This window comes from Coloeus monedula, assembly GCF_965178545.1.
Source record: "Coloeus monedula genome assembly, chromosome: 1".
NCBI lineage: Eukaryota > Metazoa > Chordata > Aves > Passeriformes > Corvidae > Coloeus > Coloeus monedula.
This window is the reverse complement of record NC_138781.1, coordinates 22,704,357-22,727,468: the sequence shown is the minus strand read 5'-3', so window position 1 is coordinate 22,727,468 and position 23,112 is coordinate 22,704,357. Positions and strand designations below refer to the sequence as shown.

The 23,112-nt window shown below is 40.1% G+C and overlaps 2 protein-coding genes across 2 annotated transcripts; both read right to left on the bottom strand.

The window, feature by feature from the left end:
- Positions 1 to 536: 536 nt before the first annotated feature.
- CLDN12 (claudin 12) lies at positions 537 to 9,047 on the bottom strand. The gene is made up of 3 exons (XM_082279165.1): positions 8,953 to 9,047; positions 6,604 to 6,671; positions 537 to 4,497 (listed from the first exon to the last, which is right to left on the bottom strand). The coding sequence occupies exon 3, from the start codon at positions 4,473 to 4,475 to the stop codon at positions 3,738 to 3,740; it is 738 nt and encodes a 245-aa protein (XP_082135291.1). The 5' UTR covers positions 4,476 to 4,497; positions 6,604 to 6,671; positions 8,953 to 9,047; the 3' UTR covers positions 537 to 3,737.
- A 926-nt stretch (positions 9,048 to 9,973) lies between these two features.
- GTPBP10 (GTP binding protein 10) lies at positions 9,974 to 22,113 on the bottom strand. Its single transcript, XM_082295594.1, has 10 exons — positions 21,973 to 22,113; positions 21,326 to 21,519; positions 21,141 to 21,232; positions 19,943 to 20,087; positions 17,374 to 17,447; positions 16,406 to 16,458; positions 13,479 to 13,586; positions 12,893 to 12,970; positions 11,794 to 11,917; positions 9,974 to 11,045 (listed from the first exon to the last, which is right to left on the bottom strand). Exons 1-10 carry the CDS (start codon positions 22,003 to 22,005, stop codon positions 10,825 to 10,827), a joined length of 1,122 nt encoding a protein of 373 aa, XP_082151720.1. The 5' UTR covers positions 22,006 to 22,113; the 3' UTR covers positions 9,974 to 10,824.
- Between the last annotated feature and the right edge of the window lie 999 nt (positions 22,114 to 23,112).

Genomic DNA, 23,112 nt, shown 5'->3' with positions numbered 1-23,112 from the left:
ACTCTGTTCTGCAAAATAATTCAGGTTTTGTGAACTTGAACTATGATATCAACATTTTTAACACTCAAAGGGTTTTTGTACTTCACCCTTTAACAATGGGGAAAGACTCAGTCCTGAGTTACCATAACGCTAAGCTGTAGTAGCCAGGAGCAGCACACAACAGAAGTGAAGCATCAAGAACCTCGACCATCCTTCCAGACTGCCACAAGTCCCTGGGATGCCCAAATGACTTTCACAGGTCAGCAGGCAGCACATTCTCCAGCTGACAGCACATCCTGCACAGCAGAGGGGAAGGCAGGAGGATGGCTTATCCCCCCTTTTCAGATGGGTTAGTTTAGGGTTTTGTGATGCTTTTAAAAATTACTTAGTTTAGCTCAAAGCAGGAGTCCTATAAAATTAGGCAGCTAAAATGCAGTATACACATTTTAAACCTGTTAATGCCTCTGAACTGGTCTGATGATCAACAGTGAAAGGTTAAGTCTTCCATATTCTAGTAGCTACTGTTTTCCACAAAATCAATCAAAATAAACTGCATCTGAATGAGATTCTTTTATTAAAAATACATATCTTCTGTTTCACATAAAAAGAACCAACACTTAAGTAAACACAATTTAAAGAAGTTGGACAGGAACTACTAGAAAAAACACAGGTTCCTGTAATCCCAGAGCACCCAACCTTTGACTGCACAAGCTACAAATTAAAATCTTTCTGTTCATGACCCCAAGTGCTTGTGCTGCATACAGCAGTGCCCAGGAAGGTGCAGCTGGTCAGAGGCAGGGGTGCTAACTGCTCCCCAGAGGCTCTTCCCTGGCGGACACACCTGCAGGATACATATGTTCTCTCCAAATCCAGGGAGGCCTGCCACTCCCCAGCCCTGGCGCTGGGCATGATGGCAACCTTAGAAAAAAAAAAGTTGGAGTGGCACAGGTTGGCCACCTCTTTCTGTAACAAAGGAAATACAGCACAGCACTTCCAGGTAATTTCACTTAGGATCCAGCAGAAACACATTAACAGCATTGATAAAAGAAAACCAGCCGTGCTTCGGTGATAGAACATGATGCAACAGTCTTTTTGCTAACTAAAACCTATGCTGGAATCCATTATCTTCTGGAGCCCCACTTTTTGTAACTCATTCATCTCTGGCTTTTGAAAAGACAGTTTTCAAAGCAACAAGTTATCAGCTTAAGCAGCAGCAAATACTAACGAAAAGTTCTGTGCATAAAAGTCAAAGTCAGAATACAAAAGAGCTGTCAGAGGCATCTGCTATTAAAGTGCACAGAAAACAACACTGGCTAAACTTATATTCTTGTAGAAAGCAACAGTTTGCCAGGCTGTCATTCTTGTTCTGGAGATGCTGAAAATTCAGCTCCTTTTTAAGTCACCAAGAGACATATTCATCATCTCTCAAAAATGATCAAAATGCTTTGCGAATTCAGGCTCAAAGAGCATATCAGACACTGACTGTAACATTTACTGGCAAACTCATAACTGAAGCAAGGCACAAAGAAGAAAAGACACTGAAGTGATGCAGAAGCAAGATGATGTTAAATCACAAACCAGTGGCCCCTTTGCTTTGACCTTAACAAGGATAAGGGCAGCTAAACCAGCAATGGTGTTGGACAATCAGAGTAACAGTAAAGCAAAGTTCAGTTTTGAAGAAACAAAAAACTGGCTTGCATGTCATTACACATGTTCTAATCCCATGCAAGTCATGATCTGATTAAAAAAGATACTTCATACTCTCATACCTTGTAAACCTAAGAGAGTATGAAACTCTCTTGTTTAGGCCTTTAGAGGCATATCTTCTTACACATTCTTTATTGTGTACAGCGTGAATTCCTTAAGACCGCTGTTTAATCAAGCGCTCTGTCTTAAAGGCCTGTCACTTTACTGACTATGCTGGGAAGTATGATGGAGATCATCTTCCTCCCTCAGTCCACTGAAGCCTGTGATCTACCAGCTAAAACACAACCCTTCTTTACATACTGTTTTTTCACTGATTTTAACAGAACAAGATTTGCCCAGCACAGTATTTGTTTCTAACACCCAAAGGAGAAAACTAAATGGTTTTCAGGACCTTGGATGAATTTTTGGAACTGGAATTAAAGAACTTGATTTGATTTTTTAGAAAAACTAATTTATTCTGGGATTAATGAAATGCAAATATCCACTAAGCTCCAGAATGCCACCAATTGAAACAACTTTCCTTACTGGGATGACATCTTAAACATAACATCTCAATTTACCAAAACCTGAGAGAATCAAATGCTTGCCTTAATTATAGCACTCTTCAACTCATTGTTATCAAATTTTCAAGTAATGTCAAAGCCCATATTGAAGAGGTTTGATCCTTAGGGCTCACCTGCTGCTCTGCATTTTAGAAGGAAAAAAGTAATTCAAAGACATCCCAGGCTGGGAATTTACAATCCCTCCTCATCCTTGTAAAGCTACAAGTTGAAGCTCACAAGTAACTCAAAATCTCATCTTATAGAAAATAGGAATAGGAAACTTTCTGCATTTATGAGGTGGCAGCAGAGGAAATACTGGATTTTAAACCAGCTGAATTTGAAAGGTGTTGAAGAACAAGGCTGAAAAGGTTACATCTTCATCAGTAATGAAATAAGCTACAGCATGAAAAGTCTATCAACCATAAAGACCAACTCTGAAAAACACACAAGCTCATTGTTTCTTGTATATACACTTTAAAAAAAAATCTAGATTAAAAAATCTCTCCCCAGGGTTATAATTCCCTTTCAGAGAGATGTTGTTATAGCTTGTATACAGTGTTTCAAAAGAATCTTTCATTGTCTTTAGGATTCTTTATGATTTTCCTAATCCTTTTTGCAGTAAGTGACATTTCTCTCCAGAACGGAATACTTTATATCCTACTTGAAAATCCATTTTGAAGAAGGCCTTCAAATAAAACATTCAAGGTTCTAACCAGAATTTTTAAATACTAGTGTTTTTTGTTTTAATCACAAAATAGATCTAGTGAATTTGCTAACTTAGTAAAAAACAGACTAGAAATAAAATTCACAAAAACTTTCTAGCCTCCAGTAACTCACAAAATGCTATTACAGCACAGAACAACATTCTTAGTTAAATCAGTTTTATTCCTTCTGATAACTACTTTGAAAATAAAGGGTAATTTGGCACTAATTCTGTTACAGAAGTTCCTAAGCAGGTATCTGTGTGTACAGTGAAAAACAAAGACCAGTGCACAGAACTGAATTAGTCTGCCAAACACCCTTTTCAGACATCACATATTACAACATGTGTGTCTGGATGAACAAGAAACTCGGTGAATCCCCTATACCCAGTTCCATTGCCTGCTTCTGGACAATACATGGGTGCAAGGGTTCTACAATGGGATCAGAATCTAGGAATAGCTTATCAAATTTCAAAGAGGTTCAAATGTGCTTTGATATCAGTAAGCAAAAGGATGGATACATACTATTGTTAGTGTTCTGTTCCAGCATTAGCAGCAACTTTGACTGTAGTGAGCTCAGTGTTAAAAAAAAAAAAGAAAAAGAAAAAAAAAAGGAAAGGTCATCAGGAAGTAACAAAGAGACCAGAACAGCAACAGACTTGCTGAACTTGGGTCTCCGTAGCTTTGAGCCTTGGGAAACTTGACCCTACAAAGTATTACGCTCAGTGCAGGGCAGCACAGAGACACAAGCCTGCAGTTTTCATGGCTTGAATGAGCACAAGAACTTTGCTTCCAAGGCTTTGTCTCCTTAAGATGAATGTGTCACAACAGGAATGTCAATTTCTACGGCAGAGAGGCGAGAACGTGCGGAGTATGGCTGAGAGGCATAGCTGTGCATGCTGGGGGCGTGGGAATACAGGGGCTGCCAGAAAGGAGAAGGGAGGCTTTTGCATGCACAGTACCACAGGAACAGAAGGATGGAAGTGAAAAACAGACCGCCAGCACTGGCAATGGCAATAAATACAGAGATGTCAAAGCTAAAGACAGGCTCATATTTTCTGTTCAGATAATTGTTATAAAAAATGACCCAGATGGACGGAGTGAGACAAATGGCACAGGCAAGCAGGAACAAGAGGCCGGCCACGAGATGGCAGCCCGCACTGTTTACCAGGCACTTGGCCAGTTTGACGTTTGGCACACTCGATACAAAGGCTGTGTTACACATCCCAATCATGCAGAGGAACAGAGCTGAGACAGCAGTAAACATACTCAGAGGAAGGGCAAACTGAAGAACACGCAAATCCAGCTGGTCGACAGCCGTGTACCACTGTGGGTCATAGATCACACAGTCTCTGCTCCCATCAAAGCGCGCGCACTTAATCCAGAGTCCGGTGTAAACGGTCACATTCCTCTCATTCTTGTTGTATGTGTACAGTCGCATTTGCCTCCAGTTTGGAAGCAGAACTGCTGCAAGGAGTCCAGCTACTGAGGCTGTTCCACTGAGAAAGGCCAGCACGGTCGCTGCATGGACATCCCGGCAGCCCATATTTGCCCACAGAAGTTGTTTCCTGCAATTAAAAAGAAAAATATAAAAGAAAATCATGGACACAGGACTAACTACAGTTGATTTGTGCCTAGGTTCATAAACTTAAGATGACAGCTGGCAGGCACTAACTCTCTGGCACCTTCTTTGTCTGACACGCTTAAGACAGTGGTAACACTACCACATTCATGCTTTAATGAAACATCAGATTATTTACAGACTGTTACGACTTCTCAGCTGACAGACTGCTAAAGTCACTGTGTTCAAGATGAAAAAGAAAGTGTGAATCTATGCAGCCTCTCTCCCTGTGTCACTGCATGGATGCTGTTACAGAGTCCAGGTGAAGAAGGTGAATCACTGACTGAGCACGATTTAAGTTCCCCCCTGTCCTGAACTGGCAGCTCCCTGTCTTTAGCCCAGATACAGTATCAGAGTGCATGCTCACTCCTACTGTGCTGCTGCATGAGTAAAAGGGAGAAGCTTAAATTCTACATCATTAGACTGGCAAGGAATGCATATGTAGGCAGTTATACACATTTTATATAGGCCAAACTGTTGATGAGAGCTGCGAGATAGTGGTGGAGGCTCTGTGAAGTAATTTACTATGAATTTTTCAACAGCAACTAACAATTCTTCCAGACTACTCCTGCCTTTCAGAATCAACTGTCCAAGCACACAAACAATTACAGAAAGTAGATGACTTTTCAGCTTTCACATTTTCCACTTCAGAGCAAATGTTAAACCTTGCTTGCTTGTTGAAGCTTCCTTTTCAATGTAACTACTGTCTACGTACCTACTATAGCCTCTTGCCTGCAGAGATGCTGAGAAACAGTCTCAATGACAGGTCTTTAAGAAACAAACAACTAAAAATAAAAGACTCAACTCAAGTTATCCCTTCTCTGCATGCTCAAGATATTCTGAAGATGCCTAATACATAACAGGCACTGAGCGTTCACCCCAGAGTGTACTTGAACCTGGATACTAAGAATTGTAGTACTAAAAATGAACAGATACTTTGCAAATTCTCACTGAGTGCCATTCAGTTATAAACTCCTCCTGAAATTTCTTTCAAATCATTATACTGCAATGTGCATATTTGTCTAAAGTCATAAACCAATTCCTTAAGTACCAAAAGTTCTACTTAATGCATATACCAGTAGCAAGTATCTGTATGGTTACAGACACGGTTGCAAAAAAAAAGGCAACTGGATCTGATCCCTCACTCTCCTTTTATTATCTGCAAACATCCAGGGACCAGGGAGCTCCAGTTTTCAGATAAGGAATTCCCTTGTACACTGGAAACACAGTAAAAGCATTACCAAGCCATACAGTTAGCCAGCATTCTATTGATTTATAGAGAAATAAATGAAGCCCAATTTGTTTCCTAAGAAACCATTAGGCAATTATTTTATGCCATCTAACCCTGAAGAATTGCAGTGGAATGTGGGCACCATTAAGTGCTGATCACAGTTTTCGAAAGAAGCACTCTGGAAAGAAATAATGACAACCACATTTATGCTAAAAACTACCTTATTAGTAAAAAGATGGCATTATATTGTTGCTAAGGATAGCTGAGCGTGGGCAAGCTACTCTTCTCATGGCAGTAAACTTTTCAGATGGTGGGTCATTAACAGGATACCCCCTGGGTAGGGGGACCAGAGAAGTATTTCCATCATGATTATTTTAATATGATGCTTAACCCTAGCTTCGGTAAGGTCAACAAAATCAACTTGCAAGAAAATGGAACTATAACAAATGAACTTGAGGGGTAAATCTAATACAGGATAAAATTTTGTTCTCCTCAAGCTTGATGCTTTTGATCTTCCACCAAGAGCTTGCCTTTTCCTGGATAAAACTTCCATGCAGACAGTGCATACTCCAATACAGAGCTATAGGAGAACCAGCTGGAATAAACAAATGACTGATCATTTTCAGAAACCTGCTGTTTGTGAAAATTCATTTGCAGTGGTAGATTACTGAAAATAGGCAAGTTATTCACAATCCCTTCTATCAGAGGAGACCTATCCCATCTTACTTCTGGCTTTATGACTGTTATTATAGCTTCAGATCCCTGATGAAGACAGTAACAAAACAGGTATTGTCTTAATTAAGATGGCTCCAGCGTACTTACCAGCAGTGTCCTTAAATCAAGAGAAACCTTAGCAACTTCTCTAAGTAGGAAAAAAGGTGTTACTGGATCTAAGAAACAGAACAAAGAAAGAGTCAACATCACATTTGTTTCATGCAATTTCAGCAACAGCACTTACATTGCAATTCAGGAATTAGGAATATCAGATATGTTTGCATTAGTCCAACTCCATCATCTTCTACAATTTCCTCTTTTTTAAAAAACAAAACTCAAACTACTCTTTTTTTTTCTTTCCTCAGTTTTTTTCTCCATAGCTTATTATTTATCTATTCATCTCAACAGATAAGAAGCGTTCAAAAAACTGCTTTTCTTATGGGTGTTCCAAGACACAGAGTTTGCATTTTGAATTTTAAGTTTTTAGCAAAAAATCCGTAAGAAGTCATACAGAATGATTACTTCAGATGTTAGGTTCAAGGGTGCACTTAAACAGCAGTGAGGAAAGGGTGCAATGATTATTTAATGTCAGAAAACAAAGCACAGGCTCTCAGTTGTTTATATCCTTGTGTTGTGGTTCTCTATTCCTTCCTGCCTTCTACACTAAGGTTTCAAAGAAATGGGAGAAAGACAGGAAGTAATGGTAATGCCTTTTCAATGGCTGTCCAGCTTTTCCAGAGGAAGAGAAATCCTCTTGTGGATTTCCTACACCCACATTTAAGTCCCAAGATCAACTCTGAAGATCATACATAATAGGTAAATCACTTTACTACTGGACAGCATCAGACCTCCGACTATGTCAGTATGCAATTGTTAAAAGCTACAACCTAAAGGCGAGTTTGTTGGGGTAACATGTACAGTTTATTCTAAACTACCCATATCAAACCCTGAAAGATTATAAAATTCATACATGAATAGGCTTCATCACCTACAACAATATCAAAGAAATTCTTCTATCAAACTATCTAGGCAAGAAAGAGACTTTACAACACAGTCATGAACCCAAATTTTTTCACTTAAGTGAGAAAGAGGGCATCAGATTTGGAAACTCATTAATATGAATGATATTGCATATAAGACACAGAAATGCAGATGCACAGCTAGGACAAGCAGCTTTTGTTCACTAACATTACTGACTAATTTTCAAGCTTTCTGTGCACTTTGCAGCTGAAGCCAAAATAAACACACAGACCTCCCTCTGCACGTTCACGCCCATGAACAACCACAACAGCATAACTAAGTAGAAAATTAGTACAAGCAAGCAAAGCTGTCAAAGGGAGCTGTGCCCAGCCCAAGAGTCCCTCCCATTAAATGATGAAACCTGTGTTGTAATAAAAGATACTGAGCAGCTATGGAATATTCCACAATATCCAACTCATTCCTGCAGACATGGAGTTTCTTTTGATTTTCTCTTCCTCGCTTTAGTCCATATGATTTTACTGTCTATCCCTGGTGGTGTTGAACAACTAGAGACCTCAACCACTTCTGAACTAGCTGTCCAAGGGAAGAAAGCATACTTTGGCTAGATAAAACCCTGCCTTGCCTTAGATTCTCGGCTTCACCTTTTTCCATTCCAGGAATTTTACAGCTGTACTGTGCAAGGCTCTTGTATCTGATCCACAGAAGTTACCAGTCCTAACAGCACTTCAGGGACGGATTTTACCTCCTATTCTAAAGACCCATGATGCTCTAACAAGAGATGTTGGCTGAAGCTGGTTAAAAATTGGTAAATCATTAATGTTCCACGAGATAAAAAAATGAAACAAAGACAAAAAGCACATTTACTACAGACATAATTCAGAAATGAGTAAAACCAGCTCTGTTCCCTTGCATGGCCTTGGGAAGACCACAGTCTGGGAACCATCACTGTTTTGGAAAGCCCTGTAGGAGAGAGACCACAGTATAATTTATCAACACAATTTATAAATAAACGGATTATCTAACTATCCACAACAGTATTAGCAGTTTAAAATTTATTATGACTTTTGGGTAACTGGCCACGAGAAACTGGAGGCCTAAAGCTCTCCAGTTTCAAGGGACTGGTTCAGAACCAGTGCCACCACTCTTTTTTTAATTCTGGGAATCAATCATGCAGTTCTACACTCTACAAAACTCTTTTAAAAATTAAGTCTAGGTGTACCGGCTTAGAATTAACGATCCTAGCTAACAGTTTAGGACATTCAAGAAAAACTTGGAGCACGGTAATTATTTTACCGACTGAATTGGAAAGAGCAGCTGACGCACGGAGAGAACAAGCAGGTCTCCCCGGGGAGCACTGCCGACCCCCGCCCGCGACAGCGCTCGGAGCCTGCCGCACTGCGATCCCAGACTCGCGAGGGAGCGGGGGGAACCGGGAAGTGCCGCAGGGACCGGGATCACCCCGCCGCGCCCGCTCACCTCACTGCGGCGCAGAGAAGGCGCCATGGCCGCCGCTCCCGGCCGCGGGGCCGCCGCTGCCGCCGCGCTGAGGGGAGGCCGCGGCCGCGCGGGGCCTTGTGGGGCGGAGCGGCAGCGCCGGCGCAGCGCGGGCCCGGCCCCGCGCACCACAAGTCCCGGCAGCCCCTCCGCGCCCGCCGGCTCGGCGCTCTCCGGCTTAAAGCAGGAGCGTGGAGAACTCCCCCAGCCCTGGCCGGAAACACCGATGCTCTAAAACACATCCCTCTGACAAGCCAGCTTGCTGCAGGCCAGCGGAATCTGACTACGGCATGCAGCTACGGCCCACGGCGGACAGCTTCAGTCAAGCCATGCTGGCTTATTCCAAACGCACCCCCATGCCCCTCTTTATGTGCGAGGTTAAGAACGGCGTTCACTAAGTCTAGAAAATGCAACATGTTGTTTTCTTCTATAAAATAGCCTGCAGAAAGGAGGCTGAGGGGTGATGGTGTCACTCTACAACTCCCTGCGGAGGTTGTAGGCAGGTGGGCGTGGGTCTCTTCTCTCCGCGCCAACCAGCGACAGGATGAGAGGACATGGCCTAAGTCTGTGCCAGGGCAGATTCAGATTGGACAACACGAGGAATTTCTTCACAGAAAGGGTAATGGGCTGCCCAGGGAGGTGGAGGGTAGAGGTGTTTAAGGAAAGAGTGGACAGGGCACTGAATGCCATGTTCTAGTTCACAATGTGGTGTTCAGTCATTGGTTGGGCTCAATCTCATAGGTCTTTCCCAACCTAATTCATTCTGCACTTCTGTAAAATGGAGTATCAAAAATTGACAGCCTATTCTTAGCTTTAGTAAAAACATGTTAGCTCCAAACACAGTAAAATTAGAGAAATGTCACAGTAAGAACCAATACCAGTGATATAAGAAATGCATTATAAGAAACCATACCTTTCTTCCCAGTGACTACTTTTAACAAAATTTAAAGCAGCAAGGTATGATACACGTATTACAAAACAAAACTAAACCAAACTATAAGCCTTTGATGTATTCAGTCTTGTTTTGCTTTACAATCAATTTAATAGCTTTAAAGTAGAAAAATACCTGGTAATAAAGGACTTCTATTTTTTTTTCAAAGTAAAATATAAGTGTGCCTTCTTTTAATACAAAATCTAGAACACTAAATATTCCCAGAGATGTGTAGCTCTGTTGAGAAGCAGTCATTTTCTTCACCGAAATGTAACATAAACTCAACAACTCCATAAAAGGAGGGAATCACAAATTAAACATGAGAATTTGGAATCAGGATTTATACAACTAAGATGACTACAGTAGGCACCAGCAGGTGTCAAAAAACCCTCAAACATTACAAATCAGTCTTGCTTTTTGTGCTCCTACAAATCACTCCCTTGCAGCCATTTATATGCGTTTTCCTTTATATCCTTAAAACTAACAAAAGCCCTACAATCCAATGCCTGTCACAATAGCGGAACTGGTTCACCTTAGAAGCCCCAGACCCAGGAAAATTCTTCCATCAGAAACGCCCCTTGGTTCTTCTGATACCCATGGCAGATGTAGAGTCCTTGAACTTGCTCCTTTGTGCAAGTCATATTCCCTCCATTCCTCTCACTTGGCAAAAAATACTCCAGGGACCATCAGTTGTTAAGCAGTGCTTTGAGTTGCTCACAATTGGTCTTTACTCTGTTAAGCTTCATAGCCAACATAAATAAAAAAAACTTGCCCTTTCCTCACTGTGCCCTACCCAAGTAACTTAACAAATGGAGGGAAGCAGGCAATGATGGAAGAGGGAACAATTAAATGGAAGGTCTGCACAACAAAGGCTTCATGTGCACAGTAAAAATACTAAAATGTGTTGGATGCATCCAGGAGTGCTAGCTTCTATTAATTTGTTCTTCTTTGGAAGTTTGTAAAAGTAGGAGTTTCTTTTTCCGATATTCTTCATTCACCCGCTCTGCTTGCTCATCTATGGATTTTCTTATACATGTTTTGAGTTCCTCAATTCCTTCTCCAGTATATGTAGATATAGGAATTACCTCTCTGAATTCAAGAGTATTTGCCGGAATCATTTCTTCCTCTACTAAGTGTAAGAAGTCTGAAAAATTGTATTGAAAGAGTTAGTACAATCCCCAAATACTGTATCACTACAAAGCCCATAAAATCCCATTAAATGTAAAAATTAACTTTAATAAATTACAGTTATAAAAATAACTGCGATTAATATGCACATTATCTGCTTAATTAATCTTTTAAAATATACCTAAATCTCAGAAGACAAGCACTAACACAGCAGTTATACCACTCTTAATGCTGCCATGAGAAGATTCTATACACTTCCAAAGAGTACAAAGAAATCCCAAATTGCAGATTATGGGAGAATATAATCTTAAGCTTTTCTGGTTTCTACACACTCCAGGAAAGAGAAAGCAACTCACCCCAATGTAACTGCAAAATTGAAGTAAACCTACATAGACCTGTCCAGAATTTTCATGTGCTCAGGCCAGAGTCACATGACAAATACTATATATGTCAGTGCCTGTAAGGGGACCTTCTATGCAGGTAGCTCTTATTCCAGACACCTAGACTGGAAACTGACTCTCCCATATCATAGTTCAGAAAGATCATCTGGGATATCTCCATTCTATTACAATCCTTTCCCAACAGTGAAGCCATTCCAAATGCATATAAACAGAGCTCTAAATGCAGGAAGTGATTTTAAACATATGTTCAAATAATAAATTTAATAGCTGACTTCAGTTTCAAACAACTCCCTACCAATGCAGTTTTCCTGATGAAATCTTACTACTACTTCTGACAAAAGTTATTGTTGTAATTTCATTTACCCTGAGGATTCTCTAGTTGTGTCATAAGTTCATCCAAGTTGTCCTTTGCACAAGGCAAATCCATTTTATTAATGGCAAGAAGTGCAGGCTTTGTTACAAGTTCCTCTTTGTACAGCTCCAGTTCCTTAAAAGAAAAGTAAATTTCCCTTAGTGAGTATTTGTAGTTTAACAAGTGCTACTTCAATTTTGTATCTCCTCTCTCATTTGTTTAATTGCCTAAATAGCCTTTCTTGCCTAAGCAGCTGTGAGTTTGACTCAGGTGCTCAAGGCTGATATATTAAAGCAGTCTGACAGAAGAAAATAATGTTCAGTGATTCAGTCATTTTTTGCTCAGACAGATTTCAGGTAAACAGGCTAGCTCATTCTGAAATGCCTCTTACAAAAAGAATGACAGTTTTGGTTTTTGTTTATTCTGATATCCATGAGCGCAAAATCAATTTCAGAAACACTTCAGACCTATGAAACATATAAGAAAATCATTCAGAGAGTGTTAAAATTCTTTAGCATTTTAGTAACAGAAAATCACAACCATGAATAAACTAAAATAAACAGCAATACCTGAAATTTAGAAGATTCATCAACTTAAATCATACAGTTAAGAGCTAAATTTGAAATGACATTATTTTTATGTATTATTTTAATCAGAAGCATAGTTAAGAGATGGAAACAGTGAATATCTACAAAGCTGGGGCCCAATGTCTTTCCTCTGTTAGGATATGCAATAAGGGCATCAAGGCAGGGATTTAACTGTAACCATGTACTTCTACTTCTTAAAATGCTACTGGGTTGGGGAACTGAAAATGATGTATCTTTTTACCTTTACTTGACTGTAAGAAATATCCCACATGCTGCATAGATTAATCAATTATGAATCAATTATAAACTAATTATGATTATTACCCAACATAAACTAGGAGGGTTATTAACTTGGGCAGGTAAAAATAAAGACATCATCATTTTGGAGAACCTCTTTGTTAACTGGCCTTATCTTATAAATTTGGAAGACACACTAACATTTGAATGCTTCTTGATCAAAACTGAGCCATTTTCTTGACTCAACACATAACTACAACTGTCAAATAGGAAGATGAGAACTTACCTTTGTTAGAAGCAGTATCGTTTCAAAGGCTGTTCTGAACTGAGTCTTGATAGACAGCTGAAACCCAGAAATATCAACCTGAAAAGGTACACAAAAACAAGCTTTGTGGTGTAAAATTATGTTACAGTATCAAGGTACTTTCCATCAATTATTTTGCCCTGGAATGTCCATAGCCATGTGTTCACTCCTGGGCAAATAACAGAGGGCAAACTATACACCCAAGAAACATCAGACGCTGGAGGCACAAACTGGTTAGTTCTGATACAGTGTTTCTCAAAGGTCTGGTTTTTAAACTTCTTATGGGGATCTTACAGAAAAAAAAAATTACTTCACGCTTTTGTTATGCTTGAAACACTTCACTGTTCTAAATTAATTGGAAACTTTCAATGATAAATTCTATTTAAGGATTTAATTTATCATTAGTCTTTTGAGTGTTCCATTCTGTAAACAGAATTACAGCTGTATTTATCATAAATCATGCAAATTACAAATGATTTTCTAAATTCCCACTACAATGCAATTAAAATGCATTTTCTTTATTTCACTGCCTTCGATTTCAATAAGCTGTAAATTTTATTTAACTTACAACTAAGAGAAGCTGTTTGGTTCTTTCTACATGTTTGAGAAATTTGTGGCCCATCCCTTTGTTTGCATGTGCACCTTCAATCAGTCCTGGGAGATCAGCTACTGAAATCTAGGAAAACAAAAGTTTCAAACAAAATACTTCCAGTAAGCAAACCCAAGTACTTTAAACTATCAACAGGGATTATCATTTTACATAAACAAAAGAACCCAGACAAAATAATATGCATTGGCTGTTTCAATACATATACAATCTATCATTAGAAGCAGATTAAACAAAATGCTGCTATTATACAAACCTGGTGCTCCTCATGTTCTCCCTGTCTATTTTTTATTGCTGTCTGCGAAGTACAAAATAGAGGCTCATAATACCTCTGCAGAGATCCTACAAAATTTAGCTATTACCTGAGAATAAAACAGACTCTGAAAAGCAAGTAGCTTAGGCTACCACATCTGTACAGAACTCAAACTGTCACTAGAAAAGAAAATAAAGGCTGTTCCTTGTGGCTATGGAGTATCATTACTCCAAATACAAACCCTCTTAACATTGCTCCCCTGAGTGTGAGAAGATACAAGAATTTGACTTCTGCTCTTCAGCTCAAATGAGACTTTGATTAGTCAATCAGCTTCCAGCCAGAGCCCAGCAAAGACTGCCAAAACGGACAGGGACTTGTCATTTTCTCTGCTGGTTGAGAGGGCTGTTGGACAGCTCAGGCAGACCGAAAACGAGCAGAATAATAATAAAACCCCCAAAATAGCTACTCAGTAACTCACAGAAAGCTAAGACAGAGAGTGAAGTAAAGAAGAGCAAAGGTAGGGTCTTCAAATCTCTCTAATGCCCATTTAGACAGCAACTGGATTAAACCGGACGCCGCCTGAAGCCAGCATACCATAAAATTGCCAGTGTGCTACCTATTGCAGAAGGGGCTCAGATACTCTGGTAGAAAATCTAAGTGCTTCTGCTACATTTCATGAACTGGTACTGATACAACTCATACACAGATCCTCTACCTTTGTGCCTTTTCCAATTAGTAATGACAGACAGTACCAGGTAACTTGCATGTATTTTCTTTTTCATAATGTACTAAGATAAAATAAGCATACACATGCTACATATCTCTTTAAAAATATCAATGTTCTGTAGGAAAAACTGAATCCTTGTCTCTTGAGTGATACAGGAAAGACACCTCAGTAATTGCTATTAACTACATTGCTGATGTTGTTTCGGTTTCAGCAGTTGCAATACAGAGAGTACTTCCTCTTACTCTCAGAAGTTCCCTGTGATCACAATCACTAGTCCCCTTGACTTTAGAAAAGAAGTATTTTGTCCACATATATACCCAACACTGTGGTATAAAAACCATGAACTGTAGAAATGGCCAATGATAAGGATCACTGGCTATGCCAAGAAAAAGACTTCAAAAAGAAAGCCAGGAGTGCAAGTAGATCTCTTGCTGGAGAAAGATACATCAGTAAGAGCAAGAGATCCTCATTCATGGAAGACAGTTTTTTGAAAGGGCTATGAAAAATCCTGTTTACTTGCAGCATAGCTTTCTAGGATAAGCTACCCTAAACTAGCAGATAAAATGAATACAAAAAAAAATTTCCCTTGGACATACTGCATTTCTACAGGGAACCAGACAAACTAGACTTACTTCCCTTAATACACAGTTTTGTTGAAGTTTGTTAATTGAAGATTTCAAGCATCAGCTACTGAATTTCCCTAGCATTATTGCTTCTGAAAGCAAAACCAGTAGGTTTTTGTCTTTTCATATCTGAGGGTTATGTTTTTCTGGTTAACTCATCTGAAACTCTTTTATGCACTCGCCTTTTATCTTGAAAGTGATGAGTCCAGTGCTGCATATATCATACACTTCAAAAACAAAGTAAAAGCACATCAAAGAAGATTCAAGCTTGGGGAATGAAAATGTTTGCTGCAACTTTAAGTGAAGTTGGGGTCCAAAACCTATTAGTAAGTGTCTCATTTAGCACTGGTTTCCCCCTCAGTGGATACTGTAGAACAGATTCGAGGCACCACACAATTATCTGCCAACTTTTATCTGAAGAAGCTGGGTGGAACAGAGTTCACAAAAATTAAAGTGGTAGGGCCATAGCTCCACCAGTCTTCCAGAACTACAGCCTACCACAGAAGGAACTGGACCCACGTGCCTTACCTCTCAGGTAGTGCACTATCCTGGGTGTTCAGGTCATCACTATCACATCATACTATTTTACTTTTTAATTAAAAAACCCAACCCACCAAACAAAAAAACCCCTAGACCCCAAAAACCAAACCCACAAACACAAAAAACCAAAAGAAAGAGCAGCCAACCCTGAAAGAAGTTATGGTAACAGGGTTATAATCAGAAAATTCCCTGCTGTTCACTAATGTAGATCTTCAGCTATTGGACAAATCTGCTATTATTTGCAATCCTTTCTGAAAATTATTCACTCAGTCCAGAGCTCTCTGTATGGGCAACTTGCAGAACATTTGCTTCTTCTAAATAAAGATAACAGGCGGGTCTCTGAAACAGTGATTTTTTTCCAAGTCCTAAACTTTTAAGAGTATACTAGGACACAGCAATGTCAATTCCATAAACAATGTCATACCTCTAAGATTATAAGGCAGGATTAGAACCACAGAAAGGAGGTAAGAGAAAATGAGAAGCCATTTAATAAAGTTACTTGAAATAAGCTCTACATCATATTACTGTACTTGGCTATGAAACTCTCTTATTATTATTTCATAAAATAGTACTTTTCCCAGAACTCCTGTTAAGTCCATGCAATTGCATTTGACATGTACACATTATAGATACACATATGAAAATACCTACAAGTTTTCTTTCTCTTTCTGAAATTCTGTTAAGCAACATAAATAGTCACTCTACATACCTTTAACAAAAAACCAGAGTGAACTTTCATACCAACCTGCTTATAATCCGCATATATGATCTTTCCTAGTTCAGGCTGTATTGTTGTGACTGTGGCAAGGGGACAGGAAGAAAACAAAACTAGTTTTAACATTTAAAAAAATGTTAATGTTATAAAACATTTAAATATTGTAGGACTTTCTTAGTGTATTTAAATTAAACAAATGTGCAGTAGCAAAAAGATAAAATAAGGAAAAGGAACAAAGAAAAAGCAAAGTAAGATAGATGAAAAAAAATCCAGTGCTTCACCACGTCTTCTCTCTTTCTGCATTTCTGCTCCAGTCCTCCCAAAAAGGGAACACTGAAGGTAGAGAAGTTCCAGACACAAAAATTACTACTTAGACTATGGATTAGCTTCCCAACAGGGAAAAATAATGAAAGGTAAAGTGGGATAGGACTCTTCAATCTGAGAAAAGGCTGTAGAGAACTGGGAATGGTGCAAAAAGGTCAGTAGGAATTATCAGTACTTGCACTCTTTAATTGAAGAAGATTAGATGACTAATCCTAACTTACTGATAGAAAAATAACAAAAAATTTCTGTCCACTTTTCAGTGGATAGATTAAAAACCCCAAATCTTCTCTGTTACAAGTGGTAGCAAATTCCAAAGCACACAAGATGTTTATGCAAAGGAACTTGACAGTACATATTCAGTAGACCAAGGATATTACACACCTCAGAGACTCTCAGTTGCAATAAAATGGGCTGAGATGAAAATAAATGTTAAATAGACCCTGCATTAACAGGTTGAAGCACTATGGGGGTGTACACATGAAAAACTGAGGTGGGTAAAGGAACTGGATACTGAAGCAGCAAGTATCTCCTTGAAGTATTTCTTATAATTAAAAAATCAGGCAACATTCCTATACCCTATTCTTTATTATAAACCTTTATTATAAGAAAGTCAGTGAAACGCCTTCTCGCTCTCAGGAAATATTACTGCTCTAAAAATAAGAGTATAAACTTACAAGCATAATTTGCAATCTCGGGTTTGGCATGAGAAATCTTGCTTAACAAGGATGACTTTCCCGCATTTGGAAACCTAGAAGGAAAGTCAGGATTTATACACTGACATATCTGATTCCTGTATATTTATTTCCAAACATATTCTTCAAACTCAATGCTATCAACTCATTCTTGTACTCATCTACTCAGACGGTTTTTTTTTTACAAAATGAACAAAGCCCAGATCATTATGATTTATTTTTTGACATCAAATCTGAGTAATTTTTCTAAATCCAACAATACTTCCTAAGGATGCAGGCAGGAGAGTTATGTAAATATATGTGTAATAGATTTAAGAGAAATCTTTCAAAGTCATGCAGACAGAAACACAGCATTACCATCCAGGTATACTTGAATTCAGTCTTCATGTGCTATAGCTAATTTTGGAAATTATGCATGCATTTTAAAAAGCTGTCATGCTAATATATCTTACCTGTTGGATTTACAGTCTCTTAGCATACACATTGCAGTTTACGAAAGTCTACAATTCAAGTACCAGTGGTACCTAAGCTAGAGTTTAACTAACACAGCAGAGCAAATGTAAACTCAGAGAGAGTGAGACTGTGAGACACACACATGCACAATTTATGGGTGGTTTTAGGGCAGCAAAGTTGTATGAGGGATCCTGAAATTATTACTAACCTGTTTTGTTACCAAGTAGACGTAAGAGAACACCAGGGAAGCCCTAGGAGTTCGTCTGTGCACAACTGACTGTTACAACATTTTCCCTTTACAAGGGATAGCTATACCTGCATACTACAAAAGTGTTCCTTAAGGGATACACCAGCTTTTACAAAAGCTTCTTCACAGAATACATCTACCCACTGAAATGGAAACCTAAGTTAAGACTGAAATTTTAACACCCACTTGTTTTAAAGATTAACCTGAGCTGTAAAAGTCACAATAGCCTTGATCCATGTAAAACCTGAAGTCAATCCTGACATCCAAGGATAGACTACTGTCCTTACTCTTGGCACATACTCCATCCAGAAAGTCCACACAAGATTTGTGTTCCTGTCAAATTCACAAATATTCATCACAGTATGATCAAAGAAAACTGTCTACAGGCAACTCAACACAGCCACAAAACACAAAGGAGGTGTCCCACAGAAAACCAAATACTCTCCACTTGAATACAGCCAGAACCATGGCCTGTTAACAAGGCTAGTACTGCATTACGGGCCTTTATGAAGGGGCTGTACACAAATCTTTCTTAAAAAACAAAAAGCAACCTAATGACTCTTGTTATAATAGGGAAACTATTGATTGTAGTTTTAATACACTCTGATGTTGAAAGATGCCTTAAAGACATTCCAGAAGGTTACTCTGGTCATATCCTCAAGTGAGCTCTTTGTTTCCACTGAGGTACAATATGTTCTTTCAAGTTTAAATTGCAACCTAGACTAACACATCACAACCTGTACCCAAATCTGATGAGCCTTTCTCAAGTCTACATGGTTTTTTTTTACCTGATCTAATACCAAACCACTCACAAAAATGATAAAAATAGCAAACACAAAGAGATCAAAGTACAACCACAAAATATCAGAGGCTGATTCATACTCTCAATAAGAAAATATATGCTTCTCTAATTGACTGATAATGATTTTTGTATCCATTTTGAAGGCAAACTCTCAGCTAACATACAAGATTAAAGAAGCATCAGCATCATAAAACTCCTGTATTTTCACACTGACAAAAACAAGAAAAAAATTCTGTCATGTAATTACTGAAAAGCAATTGAAAATTATGTAACTTTAGAGAAATTTTATATTAACAAAGTTATTTCTAGTAACAAAAATAAAAATATAGCTAGAAAACCATGCTGTCTTCAAGTTTCCATTCTTTACTGGTATATACCAACTAGACTATTTCCACCTCAAGCTCATCATCATTTCATGTTTCCTATGTTTTTTATTAATAAGGACCACAGGCCTGATTTATGTTAGCAGATGCTGAATAGAACAATAATTGTACTACACTAGAAGTGTAGCTTCTTGAAAGCTTTCTCCAAATAAACATATATTTATCTGCATTGTTATAAAGCAGCAACACTGATATGCAAGTCCAACTGTTCTAGTTTGTAATTACTTCCTTCCAATGTTCCAAGTCGGATTTTTGGGAAAGTAGGAAACACAGCCTCTGGAATTCTCTTTGGAATTCCTACTGAAAGGATCCACTTGTGCCAGTGCCATGAAGTTAAACATACAATATGCAGTGTTCCTGGCTCTGTTTTGCACCTCCTATTTATTTCACAAATATTGTGCTAATGATATTGTAGCAATCACTGCAACTGCTAAATACAGTCATATTACTAATTATATATTGTCCTGATTCATGAAGCCCTTCACTCACCAAAACATAACGAGTACTTTAAAAATGTTAAAATTAATTTACTAGCTTTATACTCAATCTGATTTTCTAAAACTGCAAATAACTTATGTGATCCAGACTCTCAAATTTCTTTGAAATTGAATTTGAAATGTACTACTTTGTGTTCCAATATCAGTTTTCAAACTTAACAGTACTTACCCAACTAAGCCAACATCTGCTATAAGTTTCAAATCAAGATGAACAGTTCGCCTCTGACCTTTGCAAGGCAGAAAGTTTGTAGCCAAAGAGCCTCCAAGTCCTCCACGAGCTGCTAAGAATCTTTCTCCTGCTGCATTAAGCTCTCCTGAAAATGAATTCATTAGTGAACAAACACAATCCCCTGCAGTAGTTCCATTGCGATTTTCCATTTAAATGTCTCCAGTTATGAAACAATTTTCTGTGGGCTTCCTTGCAAGAACTGTGCCCTCAAGGTCATGGTGGTTTTCCTTGTTTTGGAAACAAATGAAAGCCATCACACCCTGGTATTGTTCTCTGTCATACAGTCACCTCATGGAAAGTGCAAGGCAGGCAAAGTATGGCCCAGATGGAGCTTCTGAAGCCTCCAATATTTTAATTCAAGAATGCAAGGAAAAATATGCATTGATAGAGATGTGGCTCTCTTCAGATGTTCCGTATTTTTCCATAAGATGCAGGCTGTGATATCTCCCTTAGGGTCAGAATAAATAAAACAACAAAAAAAGCACAACATTTGGGTGTCGTTAGCTGCTGCTACGCCTACATCATAAACAAATCTTGCAATACATCCAATTTAGTTGAACATCCAAACTAGGGCTGAATTTAGTTTTAATAACTAGTTTGTGAATTTAGTTTTAATTCTGAACAATCTGAAAAGAAAAATTCTTGAGAAACTGCAAAGGAACTGTTGAGAGCTATTCCAAGAGCACTGTATTGAAAGACATCTTCCTAGTGAGTAAAAAACAGATATGCATTTTAAGTAACCTAAAATGTTGACATTCAGCAAGGATCTTTGTCTTCTAAGCATTTTCATAATTCAGTAAAGATATAGGGACACTGGGGTTTATGAAGATGTAATTTATGTGAGGTCATGAATGATTCTTTGGAGGATCAGTATGGTTTCCGTCCTTTAACACTTGTTTCCAATGGCAAAGGACTTGTATGTAGTGATATAAGCCAACTACTGCTAATTTCTGGAAGGGGTCCCTGCTTTTCCAACAATTTTTAGAGTGTATTTGTCAACTCTTTGCCTAAACAAAGAAAAACAGACACATATTTTAGAAAACGTGCAGCCTTAAAACATCCGTATTAAAAATCCACTAGATGTTGTCAATAAATGTGACAAACATTAGATACCTTAAAACAAAGCGAACGTTCTTACCAATCTGCTTGCCATCATCATCAAGAACTGAAATTCCCAAAGGCACATGAACTTCACAATCTTTTCCTTTTTCACCTTTTAGAGCTTTAACACTGGGAGAAATTAAAGCTGTCTTAGTAACTTAAACTGACATTTTTCTTTCTGGAAAAGTTGTAAATAGCAACTTGCATTAAACAGACTCTTACCTGCTGTTGGCTCCTGTTCCAGCTACAAATCGCTTCTGGGGATATTTCTCCCTAATGCTCTTTAAGGTAGTCCTTTCTCGGGCGACGAACCAGACATCACCACCTCTTCCTCCTTCCCCTCCAAGGTTAGGATAACCCATTCCACCAGTTCCTCCTCTCACATAGACCCGCAAATCGTCTATGAAGTTGCTGTACTAATAAAACAACAGTTTCAACATCAGTTAATTATGTTGTTCATATTTCGCTTCATAGAAACGTGTGTAAAATCGCTTAGATAGATCTTTGATGGCAATAGATGAAACTTCAGAAAGCAGAGCGTAAGCCTCCAATATAGTTTTTAATCAACGTTTGGCATGACTTCCTCGGCAGCGACACCTCACGGTGCGCAGGGCAGCGGGCCGAGCCGGGCCGGGCGCACCCCTGCGCCGGAGACCCGCGTGTGCCGCCACCGCGGGGCATGGCCGCCGGCCCCTGCCGGGGGGCGGGACGGGACGGGCCCGCGGGACGGGACGGGCCGTGCCGCCCGGCACACGGGAACTGCCGGAGAGGCCCCGGGAGCGGGACCGCCGCTCCCCGCCAGCCCTCCCCGCCACCCGAGCGCCGCCTGCAGCACCGTCCCCACCGCTCCGCGGGCCGGCCGCACTGACCTTCCGCAGCACCGCCGCGCCGCACCGCACCATGGCGGGAGCAGCAGCCGCCGCCCGGGCCCGGGCCCAGGCCCCGGTGGCTGTGTGGAAGGCACGGGGCAGGCAGGCGGGCGGGCTCCGGGTGCTGCACGGCGGGAGCGGAGAACAGCCCCGCTCCGGGCCCCGCAGGTGCGCAGGCGCGGCCCGGCCCGCCCCGCCCGCCGCCGCTGCTGCTGCCGGGTGCGGCCGGCGGCTGCTCCGAGCCCCGGCGCGGCGGGACGGGCCCGCTGCCTGCCACAGCCGGCCCCGCGCCTCCGGCCGAAGCGCGGCAGTGATGCTGGCGTCTCCAGAGTCAGAAAGAGTTAACAAATCGCCCAGGGAGCTGCAGAGGTTGAGAAGGGGGCTGTGAAACAGGAGAGGACACTGCCTTACTAGTAAAGGAGGTCTCATAACCTCAGGTGGGAGGGACCCTGGGCAAAGGACCACCTGGGCTTTTATCGCACATTCCTGTTGAGTTGTCTGCTCCTGCTATGTCACTGGCTATCTCTTGTCACCTGCTGTACCTCTTGTCCCTTGGCTGGCGCCAGGGATCCCCGTACCCTTTGTAGTGCAAGGATTGGTCTGTACGGCCTTTGGAATCGTACCCATGGACCACCAGCTCAGAAGAAAAGACTGAGCGTGTGGACTAATTAGAGTGCAAAGGAAAGAATACTTTAAGCAACAGAAGATAGGGTAGTAATTAATACCTAGATAACTTGTAGCCAATGAACTGTGATATCTTTGTTTGCTAAAATGTATATATAGTGTAAAATTTTGAGAATCGGTGTGCTTGATTTGTGGAAAACTTCCACCTTGTGCCCTGCACAGAATAAACTGTGTCTCCTTTCTAAACCTGGCTCTGCCTGTGTTTAAAGAGTCCCTAAATTGGCAGCAACAGGAGTGCTTGAGGGGAGAGCACAACCCCAGCTGCAGGAGTGGCCAGGTTTTGGTTAACATCAGCGATCTCCAGCAGCGTGTTCTCCTTGGAAGCTGTGTGCTGGTTTGAGACAGCATTGACTGTTGGCTGTCCCCATGCAGCTGGACCCTTTAAAACCTGTTGGTCATATTGCTGGTGCACTCTCCCTCAAGAAATTGAGACCTGGCCTTTAAATGATGCTGGCT

Coding starts and splice junctions, on each gene's coding strand:
- CLDN12 (XM_082279165.1), bottom strand. CDS start 4,475: ATGGGCTGCCGGGATGTCCATGCAGCGACCGTGCTGGCCTTTCTCAGT.
- GTPBP10 (XM_082295594.1), bottom strand. CDS start 22,005: ATGGTGCGGTGCGGCGCGGCGGTGCTGCGGAAG. Junction 21,520..21,972: donor GCGCGGCGGTGCTGCGGAAG/GTCAGTGCGGCC, acceptor TTGTTTTATTAG/TACAGCAACTTCATAGACGA. Junction 21,233..21,325: donor GGAACAGGAGCCAACAGCAG/GTAAGAGTCTGT, acceptor AATTTCTCCCAG/TGTTAAAGCTCTAAAAGGTG.